Source organism: Macaca mulatta, chromosome 13 (genome assembly GCF_049350105.2).
Source record: "Macaca mulatta isolate MMU2019108-1 chromosome 13, T2T-MMU8v2.0, whole genome shotgun sequence".
Lineage (NCBI taxonomy): Eukaryota > Metazoa > Chordata > Mammalia > Primates > Cercopithecidae > Macaca > Macaca mulatta.
The window spans coordinates 5813768-5827082 of record NC_133418.1 but is presented as its reverse complement, the minus strand read 5'-3'; the positions used below and the strand labels follow the sequence as shown (position 1 = coordinate 5827082).

The following is a 13315-nucleotide window of genomic DNA, read 5'->3' as shown; positions in this document are numbered from 1 at the left end:
ATCTTGGCTCACTGCAAGCCCCGCCTCTCCAGTTCAAGTGATTCTCATGCCTCAGCCTCCCGAGTAGCTGGGATTACAGGCATGCGCCACCATGCCCAGCTAATTTTTTGGATTTTTAGAAGAGACAGGGTTTCACCATGTTCCCCAGACTGGTCTTGAACTCCTGAGCTCAGGCAATCCACCTGCCTTGGCCTCCCAGAGTGCTGGGATTACAGGCATGAGCCGCCGCACCGGCCGAGACAAATTAAAGAAGGCCGAAAAATTGACAGAACCACAATGAAGACAGATTTGAAGAAAGGGGTTTGTTTTTACATATATGATTTGTATATTTTTACATCTTTGATTTTGTGTCTGTATCTTAAAATGGAACTAATTTCAGTCATTTTATTAATCCTTCTCAGCAATTAAGTGTCCATTTTTTACAGGATACAGAAAAGCAAAAGGGAAAACAAGCCATGCCTGAAAAACAAGAAAGTGAAATGTCTCAAGTGAAGCAAAAAAGCAAAAAACTCTTAATTAAGAAAGAAATCCCAACAGATGTGAAACCCAGGTGAGAGAAATAAAAGTACAGAGAAATAAGGTCTATAAAGAAGTTGCTGGCAAACGCCAGGTGCTGTTTTGATTTGGTCAGCTGCTTGGCTTTTAGGGGGGTTTATAGCAAAATCCAGGTGCGGCATCACATTCCTCTTGGGATTTTTCTGTCACCTGACATGTACTCTTGTTGACTCGGAACAGCCATATGCTTCTCAAGTCAGATGTGCAGAGGGCAGAGCTCACAATCTGTTATAAAAATGTAGAAGGAAAATTTCTGTTGGTGATTCAGTCCCAGGCTGAGATCCATTTTACTTCTGCACAAAGATGACCTTGAAGATTGAACCACAGGCACAAGCATGACTTTCCTCCAAAAGAGTTCTGGGTCTGTTGAATTGTTAAGCCAGTTGGGATCTAGAGTTCTGTGCCATGAAACTTGGAAAAGTTTATTCTTCCGTAAAAGTGGTTCAGGGCAGATGTCAGCAGTCAGACAGTTCTACCATTAAATAATTCCAGTTCCTCCCCATGGGACGGGATTCAGTGGCCCCCACGGGGAGGGCTCGTGCAGGCTGTTTCCCCAGGGAGATGAGTGAGTTGAACTGTTGGGTTGTTAACTGAAGTTACTTCACATTTTCATTTAACCTTGGCTCAGCGTCTACCTCATAATTTTAGTGTTGGTGCGTCAATAATAACTTTCCTGGTTCATCGTATGGAACCGTCATCAGCATGGGAGCTGCTATCTGCCTGCTTGTGGGTTGTGATCAGTGGGAAGTGATAGAGGAAATCGAATAAATTAGGTGTGAATTTAAAAGGAAGACATAGCTTGTCTGTCATCGGAAGTGTGAACCTTAGATCTGTGGAAGGTCTGTTGTTACTCTCATCCTGGGAAACGTACTTGAGTTTTGCAAAAGCACCACTGACCTAGACTCTGTCCTTAGATTTTACGGCTTCAGGCAGGGCTAGTCCTATGCTGTAGAACCCAAAAGCTAGTAAGAAATTAGTGGTTACTGCAGTAAAATGTAACCTTGTTCCTGAATTTATGAAATAATACAGTATATGGTGGTGATTAGTAATGAAGTATTTGTACCTAAAATTTACTCTTCTGTGGAAATTGTTAGTTCAAGTGACCAGGTCCCACAGTTTGAGAGCAGTCTGGCCCAGGTAGAAGGAACGTCTAGCAGAATGGTGTCAGGTGGTTGATCATTTGAGGGGAGAAAGAAGAGGAGATCACCTCTTCTGCAGAGGAGGTTCACATACTTGGATCTCTCCTGAGAGAAACCCACCTGAGACACCAATATCCTGGTACCCCAGGACAGGAATAACACTGGGCTACTGGCTAGAGATTCTTCTTCTAGGCCTTTTACAGGCTTAGGTGAGTGATCAGATATTTTAAAGTAAATGAGGCTAATAAGTCCAAATAATGAAAATCCTCATTTTTACATTTGCACAAATCTTGTGAGGTAGACATGCAATAATTCCTATGATGATAAATTTTAAAATCAGGGCTTCTAAGAATTACCTTAGAGATACCATTCCATAGGTGACTGTCACCAAATTGGCCCTGTTGATTAGCCCTAATGCCTGAGCTCAGTATTGTGAAGCAGATAGAACACACTAATCCTAACCCCCATTCCTGTTCCACTGACTTCTGTTGTATTCTGATTTTTTTTTTACAAGTTGACCATTAGCAAATTTGCATTTGGAAAGTTAGTCAGAGACATTGCTTGAGTGTCACTACCTTTGCAAGGGTTTTTAGTTCTCTGGTAAACCAAAAAGCGTAGGTTGGTCAGTCCTGAACCGCCCAGTCAAAGGGCAGTTATGGCAATAACCCATGCTCTCTCAATATGTAGTTAAAAGATAAATCGACTGGGCACGGTGGCTCCCGCCTGTAATCCCAGTACTGTGGGAGGCCGAGGCGGGCGGATCACAAGGTCAGGAGATTGAGACCATCCTGGCTAACATGGTGAAACGCCGTCTCTACTAAAAATACAAAAAAATTAGCCAGGCGTGGTGGCGACGCCTGTAGTCCCAGCTACTTGGGAGGCTGAGGCAGGAGAATGGCGTGAACCCGGAAGGCGGAGCTTGCAGTGAGCCGAGATCGCGCCACCGCTCTCCAGCCTGAGTGAAAGAGCGAGACTCCGTCTCAAAAATAAAAAAGATAAATCATCACCAGAACACAATTCAAGCTGTGTACTTGAAACTGTCTTTTGTAACTGAAGAAATCTGTATGCAACCTGTCTTCTAACCTCCCTTATCTAATCTCTTTAAACTCACTGATCTCTCGTTTTTCTGAACTCGGGGATGAAAGTATTGAGAGTCAGAATGTATTAGTTCATCAGTCATTTAATCAGATAAAGACTGGTTTTTTTAATAACCAGAGAAGGTTGACTTTCTGAACAGAGCTATTCTCTGACTCCACTGCATTCTGATAGTAAATGTCAAACACTGTCCCTCAGGTAGAATCACGGCCAGTCCTAGCTTTAGTGACTCCTGAAATTCCTGTCACCTTTTAGTGTGTTAATATATGATCCCACATATCTGAAGGACAGGTACACATCTTTTCATAAGCTATGTCATTAATAAGGCATATATCATCACTTTCTTTTGGAAGCTTTATAAGAGGTGATAAAGCCAAAGGAACGGCTCACTCCCATCCATCCACACTCCCAAGAGCTGACCTCAAAAAAATCATTTCTAGGAAATGGGAGTGTGGGGCTGCAGCAGCAGTCTGATCTCACCATGTTTTCCAGCTGTGGCAACACAGAAACGGGCCTGCAGACCTCCAGAAGCCTGAAGTCTGTGTCAGAGATGCCAGGGAATGGGAATCAGATCTCAGGCACTGAAGGTTTCCGCAGAACCAGGAAGGACCCAGGGCATCCCTGGTTTAGGATCCTGAGTATTCACTGATCCTTTTGTTTTTCTATTTGTTTATCAACAGTATATGTTTACATAAATGTAATCATCTAAAATAAGCAAAAGAAGTTAAGTAGATAAACTAATCATATTATCTCTAAAAATCTGCTTAAATAACATGCTCAACTCAGGGCCAGGGGCCGTGAACACCACACTGCGCACGCCAGCCCCAGACCTGTCAGCACTGGGAAAACCCTGCCTCCACGGCCGGTCACGTCCCGAGCTGTGTCCTCAGGTCTGCTTCTCTCCTCCCCAGACAGAGGTGTGTACTGTGTATTACAGGAATAAAAATAGGCCAGGCCCCAGTCAGGTGTAACGTTGTGAAAAGCAAAAATAAAAATGCGAAATCTCAGAATATTAAGAAAAAGAAAAACATTATTATTAAAAAATGGGGGAAAATATATTATAAAAATAGGCCAGGTGTGGTAGCTCACACCTATAATCCCAGCACTTTGGGAGGTCAAGGCAGGAGGATTGCTTGAGCCCAGGAGTTCAAGACCAGCCTGGACAGTATAGCAAGACCTCATCTTACAAAAATGTTTTCTTTTAAATTAGCCAGGTATGATGGCACACACCTGTAGACCCAACTACTAGGGAGGTTGAGGCAGGAGGATTGCTTGAGCCCAGGAGTTAAGAGACTGCAGAGAGTCGTGATTGCGCCACTGCACTCTAGCCTGGGCAACAGAGTGAGACCCTGTCAATAAATAAATAAATCCTGGCATCTGAACCACCTTTCTGTTTTCCTTTTTAAAAAGAATCACTTGAGTCTGGGCACGGTGGCTCACGCCTGTAATCCCAGCACTTCGGGAGGCCAAGGAGGGCAGATCACCTGAGGTCAGGACTTCGAGACCAGCCTCGTCAACATGGTGAAACCCCATCTCTGTTAAAAATACAAACATTAACCAAGCATGGGGGCACACACCTGTAATTCCAGCTACTCAGGAGGCTGAGGCAGGAGAATCACTTGAGCCTGGGAGGCAGAGGTTGCAGTCAACCAAGATGGCGCCACTGCACTCCAGCCTGGGTGACAGTGTGAGACTCTGTCTCAAAAAAATAAAAAGAATTGCTTCAATTAAGTTGGCCATTATCCATTTTATTCAGAAACCTTAAAAAAGGTTTCTTGATAGAGATCATCTGGCTTAATTTAGGAAAGTATGAATCAGCAAAAATAACAGAAGTCTGGCACCTTTCTTCTTAAAAACCAGTTACTTTTACAGGGGCACAGAATTTAGTTTTGTATAGATACCCACACACACTTAAAAATCACACCCACACCACCTCCACCACCAGAGGGCTGGTGTCTACTATGGGAGCCTTTGGGGTTATTTTTAGAAGATGGGGTTTTTAAATAACCCTGTCGGTTAGAAGTGGAAGAGATACAAAAGATTTTATAATACTGTAGCATTCATCATCTGGTCCATAAACAGTGGATTTTTCACTTCAGTTTGTTATCCTACCTAAAATTCTACTTATTTGGGCTAATGGAAACCCTTGGCTTTTTGGTTTACTCTTACTAATTCCAGATATAATACCTACTTACTATGGAAAATGTGAAATACAGAGCAACAAAAGAGTGAAAAGAAAATGTCCTTTCACCCTACCACCTTATAAAATGTTTGTAAACAGCCTTCTTAAATGTATTTGTTCATTTATGAGCTCACACTTGACACTGAGGATGTTGGGGAGCGAGGGTGTTGTGGCGCCGTTAGATCTGGAAAGTTGGAACCCTTCTCACACTGTATCCTGTGGTTCGGGAGGACAGAAGGCAACATGGTGCATGAAGAACTTGGAGGATGGGGCCAGGAGGCCTCAGTGGTATCACACACCTGAGGGGTGGGGGCAGGAAGCATGCTGAAATGTGGGAAATGCTGGAGATGCATCCATTTTATACCGTCTGTGTAGACTTTGCAAATTTGTGATGAAAAGCTAGCTGTCAGCTCAGCCCTGAACTGACAGCTGTCACCAGGAGCTCCGTGGAGATCCCTGAGGATTCTTGGAAGATTTCTCCAAAGGAGCCACTGGGCTCTCTGAGCTGCATCTCAGCCTTTGCTGGAAAAGGTCTTTCTTGGACCACATTAGCTGAGCTCCTTCCGGAGGTCCTCCCAGTCCCGGACATGGTCTTGGCGGGCATTAGAGATGCGGCTTCATAAAGAATGCCTTTGTAGCCCATACAGGTACTCCACTCACCATGCTGTCTTCCGTGGGCCAGCTACCCAGTTCTTTTCTCTGAGATTCATTCTTTCCAGCTGCTGTCCCGGCAGGTTTTCCTGTCTCACTCACTGAGCTTTGGAAATTTAAGATCGCTCATCACACTTCCTATTGTGTGTGGCTGACAGGAAGTTGAGAGTCAATTAATTGTCCTATCTATACATGCTTATTATCTTAGGCTTACCTCAAAATCTTTCAGAAAGCATGTCACTCTAAATAAATCAATAAAAAGAATATTTAAATTTTTTGCCTAAGATTAACCCCGAGCTCAAGAATAAGGAAGAAAGTTCATCCCAGCCCATGCCCTGCAGTAACTAGGAACATAGCTCTGGGTCACCTCATAATTTTCTATGAGGAAAATGTGTTCAGTTTTGAATAGTGGAGCCTCTGATGTTGCAGATCTGAGACCTTTCACAGTCTTCGTGTTCAGGAATCTCAGTGGTGGGAGTCTAGATGCTGGGAGGGGACTCACTCACGGGCAGAATGACTGCACTTCCAGCACTGAGCAGCAAGTTGGTGCTAAGGGTTTTCTTTCTGTGCCTTATCTGAGACAGATCCTCCCTCCCAGTACGTGTTACTAAATAATGGACCTCGGTTCATTGTCAGCACTCGGAATAGCAAAGGTTCAGTCTGCAAGTGCTGACCGACTGCTGGGCAGTCTTAGCGACAGAGTTGGGCACGCAGCCGGTGCTGAGTGAGGACCAAGGGTAGATAACTCCCCAGGAAGCTACATTAGCTTCCTGCATGCAGTTGTATTGTAGAAGAATTACAATCTTAATGACTTCCGTCCTCCAAGACAAAGGAATACATTTGTATTTTCCATCCATGTTTGTCTTTCAGTTCATTAGAACTACCGTATACTCCCCCTTTGGAAAGTAAGCAACGTAGAAATCTCCCAAGCAAGATTCCTCTTCCAACTGCAATGACAAGTGGATCCAAATCACGAAATGCCCAGAAAACAAGAGGTATTGTCATTTTGTTCTCTGTGATCATGTCTGACAGATCTTTTCGTAGTGTTAACAGTTGTTGTGCATTATCAGTACGCAGTCAGTAGTTATTAGTCATGCAAGGCTAAGGCTGCGTTCTTGTCCTCATTAGAAGGTTCACTGAAGTAGACCTGAAAGAAGGGAATTATCCTCCATTAACCATGTTCTTTTCTGATGTTTGTGCAGGTACAAGTAAGTTAGTGGATAACAGACCACCTGCCCTAGCAAAATTCCTCCCGAATAGTCAAGAATTAGGCAACACCAGTAGCTCAGAGGGTGAAAAAGACTCGCCCCCACCGGAGTGGGATTCTGTTCCAGTTCACAAACCCGGCAGCTGTAAGTACAGTGGCTGAGAAACCACAGGGCTCCACTTACCCGCAGTCCTCCCCACTCTGGGCGTGGAACTCTTCAGGGGCATGCTGCTTTAAAATACCCATTGGCAGCGCTTTGCCAGCTAAGAGCCCGTTGTTAACTAGCCTAATCAGTGACTAAACTGCTGTAGGTTGAAATCAGTCCTGGTAAGATTATTTACATCAGGGGAATCATTCAACAATTCACATCGGCTTTTTTTTTTTCAGGGAGCTGGTATTCTAGCTCACCACTGCCCAGTGTGCAAAATGGAATGGTCTGTTTGGAGTGGTTAATCTTCTAAAGAATTGTTTTTGCCTTATAAAAGCATTGACTCAGCAGTCCTTTACCTGACGAATTCCTCATTTATAGTGTAATTGTTTTTGTAAAAATTCCATTTCCTCTCAACTTCACCCATGTCTTTTTATATAAGCACCCTACACAAAGGTTTCATTATTTTTCCTACTACCTTCTTGACCTTGTTTCTGCAGTTCGGCCTGCAGTAAATCAAGACAGTAGGCACAGTCAACCAAAATAGAAGTCCTCACCCTGTAGACACTTGACCTGAAATAGGGGACAAGAGAGACCAGCAAAGGGAGGGGCTGACAGCAGGGATTTGGGACCAAGAGAGGTCCTGGCCTTAGGACTGACCGGTCCGCGCTCACCACTGTGTTGGAGTGTGCCAGAGGGCGAGTGAGGAAGACCAGAGATGCAGTCAGGTTTGAGCAACAGTTGGGTCATTGAAGGTGAAAGGGTTAGACCAAGGACAGGCTCACTGGGCCGAATGAGGGCAGAGAGCCTGGAGGCTCGGCTGGGGCGTCCATGCTCTCGCCAGGATGTGTAGATACATCCTGGAAAGGATGCTGTCTGAGATACATCCTGTAGCCCTATTTGCCATGAGACTTTGTGGCACCTTTTACTACTACTTTTTGCCTGGGGTGAGATACAATCCTAAATCCTTCACTCAACAAATCTTGAAGAAGCCCGTGGGTGGTCCGTGTGTCCAGGCGGGATGCTTCTGCTTCCTGGAGCCCCCTGAGGTTTCTGCTGGCCATTGGCCCTCGGCTTAACACTCCACGATTTAGGCAGTTCCCCATTAAACAGATGCCACTTTCAGCAACAGAACACAGCCCCTGGAGCCAGTTTCACAGGGGCGTTCTGAGGCCCAGTGAGGCGACATGAGCTGTGCTGGTGACGTAACAACACAGGCATCATGCTGCCGGGAGAGCGGGCGACAGCCAGACACGGCCACAAGCTGGCGGGCAGCATCCCCAGCCAGTGGCACCTGAGCCACGTGTTGGCATCACTCCCTCTGTGGATGGGAAAGGATGACAGGACCTGACCCTAGGCAGGAGATTCTGGTGCCACCCCTCGGGGGGGATGTGGGAAATGGCAGGCCAGCTCTCTGGAGGAGGAACTGTGAAGAGCCCGGTGCAGCAGGCCTCAGTTTCCTGCCTGGCTCTTCTGCAGAGGCCAGCTGGTGCATCTGAGCATGGTGCCTCGGGGCAGAGCTCCCAGTGTGCAGTGGGGAGAGATGCAGAGCTTATCTCCTCAGCCCACGTCTGTGCAGTCCTTTTGTTTTTCTAGCCCAGCAATCCCTTACACTGGTTCCAAGCCCTGTGACCTCTCTGCTCTGCCAGCCTTACTAAAATGTTCCAGCAGAGCTCCACTCGATAGAGAATATGGGTGCAGGAAACCCAGGAGAGTCGGTCCCACATGCTCCCCATCACTTTTACCTTCCTGCTCTGCCCCCGCTTTCTCATCCCCTTTCCTCCCTTCGCCTCCCTTGGTGTTTCGTCTTGCTCAGACCTGAAGTTCTGCGAGTGCTGTCAGCAGTGCCAAGCTTAGTGCAGTTCCTTGGGGTGAAAGCGTTGGTCCCACCCAAGACTGTGCAGCCGGCACGTGGCAGTAGTTACTGGTGGAGTTGTGCAGCCTCTGTGTAAAGATCGCTCCATCCCAAGTAGCACCCCTTAGCATGGTGCCCTGTACCATATGAGTTGCAGAGAAAATTCTCCTTGAATAATTTCATGATTTACAAAGGCAAAAAATACAAAGGGTTAATAAAAGGCAAATCAGAAGACACAAAGGAAAATTTTAATAATATTTGAATCAAAACATTCTCTAATTGCACCCCCCGTACTGTTCTGAGTCTCCCCCTCACTCCTGCCTCAAGCACTGTTCCGTAGGGGCTTTTCCTGTTTCATTTCATCATCACAGTCTTGGGAGCATCTGCAGCACTGGGCCCTGTGAAACATATTCCATCCACAGGAGCTGCCCACACCTTTCCCCAGGACAGGCACCTGGGAGGATCCAGCGCACACAACGGAGCACAGCGGCTCCAAGTGTGGGCGCTGCCCGAGGGGATGAGTCGCTGCGGGGTGGAGGGAGGCCAGAGAAGGTGGCTAGAGAAGGGTCAGGACAGTTGTGCAGATAGCAAGCTGACAGTGTGGACGTGGTGTCAGATGGGAGGCCTCAGAGAAGCGTGAGGGGGACATGGAGATTCGAGCAGGGCTCATACAGGAGAGCAGTGTGAGACACGTCCTGAGTGTGGGCATCAGGCCAGCAGATCCACAGAGCCAGCGAGGAGGGGCCCACGTCATCAAGGGGTGAGAGTGGGCAGGTGGGAGTCTGGCACCAGCACCGGCAGCACTGGGGAAGGTGAGAGAGAAGGTAGCAGGCGGCCCTGAGGATGGGGGAGTGGGGAGTGGAGAGCACGGGCTTCCAAGGGAAGGCTGCTTTACTCGGTAGGGCCACGCTAGAGCCTTGACCTAGCCAAGCCCTGGGGAGCCTTGAGCCTTGAGCCCTGAGCCCTGGGGGTGGGGGAGAAGTAGCTTGTGCTAGAGAGTATGACCAGGGAAGCAGTGGCCGCAGGCAGAGCGGTTGCAATGTGGCAGCGAGGGGACGGGAGAAGTGGAGCGGGGGGTACTCAGGGTATGCAGAAATCTCACAAGGCAGGAGGGGCCAGCCAGGGAGCCAGGGGGAGGACGCCCAGCTGGGCAGACCTGGACTGGGGATTGTGCCCTGTGGTGACGGGAATTCACAGCTCTCCCCTCACCTTCTTCCTCTTGCAGTAGCTACAGCAGCACCACGTTGCATACAATAGATGTGCAAAATGATACATTTTTCTGATAAAAGGTATACATATTTCCATGTACTGAGAATGTTATTTTATGACCGAAATTTTTTGTTTTAATTTTAGAGGCGGGGTCAGGCTGGAGTGCAATGGTGTGATTACAGCTCACTGCAGCCTCAAACTCCTGGCTGAAGCAGGCCTCCCACCTTAGCCTCCCAAAATGCTGAGGTTACCGGTCCGAGCCACTGTGCCCAGCCTGTTTTAGATTTTTAAAACAGCTGTGTAGACATTACCTTAAAGGACACAGGAATATACTAGGAGCTGCATAGGGATCAGAGGGAGTATACCAGGGGCTGCATAGGGATCAGAGCTGCACGTTCCCATCACGCCAACAGAGAGGCTTTACTGAACTGGGGGATTCAGCCTGGAACGCTGCACCTCCCGCAGCTGTAAACCTGCGTGTAGGCACGAGGCTTTTCCGGGTCCCCAGGCAGCGGCCTCAGCGCTCCACCCCTGGAGGCCGTGGAAGACCCTCCCCCCTGCCTGAGGCGGGGGGTGAAGACACGGCAGGGACAGGGCACGCTGAGGCGGGGGGTGAAGAATTGTCGCCACGCAGCACGGCAGGGACAGGGCACGCTCTCGCTCCCCTCAGATCCCCAGTGCAGAGATGTGGCTGCTTTCCCTTTAAAACCTGTGAAACAGACAGAACACATCTAAGAGCTTTCATTTGTTCTCTTCTTTGTAGAAGAGCTTGAGTTCTGCATCGTCTAGAGAACGTTCAGAGTGATTGGAAGACTGCTCATCAAAACACGACACTAACAAGCCCTTTCGTTTTTAATTTCCAGCTACCGATAGTCTTTATAAACTTTCTCTGCAAACCCTCAACGCAGACATTTTCTTAAAACAACGCCAGACCTCACCGACACCTGCCTCCCCGTCTCCCCCGGCCGCCCCCTGCCCCTTCGTGGCCCGGGGCAGCTACAGCAGCATCGTCAACAGCAGCTCCAGCAGGTAGGCCTGCTGCTTCCTTTCCAGTCCTCAGCTCGAAACGTGCCTGAAACCCAGTGTCACACCCTTTACGTAGAAACACCAGCCAGAGACCACTGTCTGGTGTTACTTCTGACGACTGCCGGCTTGTGTGGGCCCCTTTACATGGGGTCCACCCCCTCTTCTGCTGCTGTGCTGGTGCCCAGCTCCAACAGTAACCCGTTTCCCATTCTAATCCAGTCATTCTTCCCACCCGTGGACCGAGAAATGCACCGTTTAACTCACTAGAGGGATATTTTCATTGAGGAGCCAGTGAACATTTACTAAGCATTACGTGAAGACCTAAAGGGGATTCCTGTGAGTTGGGAATATGGGTTTATATTTTGGCCTTTGGACAATTTGGCTTAGGACTTAGAAGGGCAGGATCTGGTCCAAGACTGTTGTGCTGGGTGAGGTGCTGGAGTAGGGGATGTGCACACCCGGGACGGCAGCCTCCTGACCACACAGACGATGCAGGAACCATGCTGTTCTCCGAGGACAGAGCCTCGCTTGTGTCCGCCTGCCACAGTGTAGCGCAAGCCTGACAGTCACAGATGGCGTTCTCACCGTGTGCCTCGCCGTGGCATGGGTTTCTGTGCACCGCATCACCGGCCAGCCTGGGGTCCCCCCCATTGCCCAAGAGGCAGTAACCACTGAGGCTGGGGGAGCCACCCCGCTTAGGGGCCTTGCCACAGGAGCACCTCGCTGTGTCCTGGCAGGGAAGGGGACTCCCTGAGGCCCAGCCCTTCCCAGTGTCAGTGCCTGCCCTCTGCATTTCCTGCCGGGTGGCTCTAGCGTTCTTCACAAAAGTGTGATCAAAGCCTCTGCCAGTCCCTAAATTGATCCCCGCCCTGGTCTCTTTCATGGTGATCTTTCGTTTTCTTACCTTTCTCCAGAATGCCCTCTATCTCTGATTAAGTGGTCTGAGGCCCCAGAGCATGTGACATGAGGCTGAGCGATGCTCTGTGAGCTGCCCCGCTGCAGAGAAGCCCACTCAGGGCTCAGTCCTGCCAGCCCCACACCCTCTCCGAGGCAGGGCACTGCTGAGGAATGAGTTCTCTCTTTGCTTCTTTTTCAAGTGACCCTAAAATAAAGCAGCCAAATGGAAGCAAACACAAGTTGACAAAGGCAGCCTCACTCCCGGGCAAGAACGGCAACCCCACTTTTGCTGCAGTCACGGCCGGCTACGACAAGAGCCCAGGTCAGTGCCTTTGCTTCAGGGACCTGCCACGCCGGGCGCCAGGCCTGGTGGAATGACCTCTGCCCTGATGTACCTTCCATTGATTGAGCGTCCATTGTTACAGGTGGGAATGGCTTTGCTAAAGTTTCTTCGAACAAAACAGGTTTCTCCAGCACCCTGGGCATTTCACACGCTCCTGTTGACAGCGATGGCTCAGACAGGTACGGTAGACCACCACTAACCACTAGAAAGACGGAAGGCTTCTCAAGTTGGGTTAGCACCTTTTATCCATAAGTGGGTTTCAGGGCATCCTTCCCCTGATTGACAAGGAGGCGTTTGTCAGAAGTGGTCAGGTGCCTCTAAGAAATCGTGTCTGCTGGGTGGAAGCAGAAAGCCGGCTGTGGTGCCTTCCCTGGGGGGGTCCAGGTAGAGAAAGGGGCACCCACGCCTGTCTCAGCCCAGCAGGCATGCATGTTAAACCTGTTCTCACTCTCCTCCGTCTCCTGGCCTGTGGTGAGATGGGATCTGATCGTTAAAAACAGAAGAGCAACAGTTACTTGGGAGGAGGGAAATTTGGAGCGAATACTAGACAGTTTATGGTAAATCATTGGCCACGGCCCTTTCGTGAGCCAGGCTTGTCCATGCAACAGTCACCTTGGTTGACTTTTCCTGACAAGCCACAATAGAGCCCCAATGTACCTACTCTGCACTAATAGGAAATGAGTCCTAGATTTGAAATTGGTTTTTTTTGTTTGTTTGTGGTTTTTTGTTTTTGTTTTTGAGACGGAGTCTCGCTCTGTCGCCCAAGCTGGGGTCCAGTGGCCGGATCTCAGCTCACTGCAAGCTCCGCCTCCCGGGTTCACGCCATTCTCCTGCCTCAGCCGCCCGAGTAGCTGGGACTACAGGCGCCCGCCACCTCGCCCGGCTGGTTTTTTTTGTTTTTTAGTAGAGACGGGGTTTCACCGGGTTCGCCAGGATGGTCTCGATCTCCTGACCTCGTGATCCGCCCGTCTCGGCCTCCCAAAGTGCTGGGATTACAGGCTTGAGCCA

General features: G+C 48.8%; 1 protein-coding gene across 3 annotated transcripts in view; it reads left to right on the top strand.

Moving 5' to 3' along the window:
• The window catches only part of TMEM131 (transmembrane protein 131), a 254703-nt gene that overhangs the window by 237918 nt on the left and 3470 nt on the right, over positions 1-13315 (top strand). For all 3 annotated transcript variants that reach the window (XM_028832201.2, XM_015112922.3, XM_077958821.1), the window contains exons 33-38: positions 426-550; positions 6493-6617; positions 6825-6974; positions 10905-11070; positions 12165-12286; positions 12390-12486. In XM_028832201.2, the coding sequence (XP_028688034.2) occupies positions 426-550; positions 6493-6617; positions 6825-6974; positions 10905-11070; positions 12165-12286; positions 12390-12486 (785 nt within the window). The remainder of the gene's footprint in view (positions 1-425; positions 551-6492; positions 6618-6824; positions 6975-10904; positions 11071-12164; positions 12287-12389; positions 12487-13315) is intronic.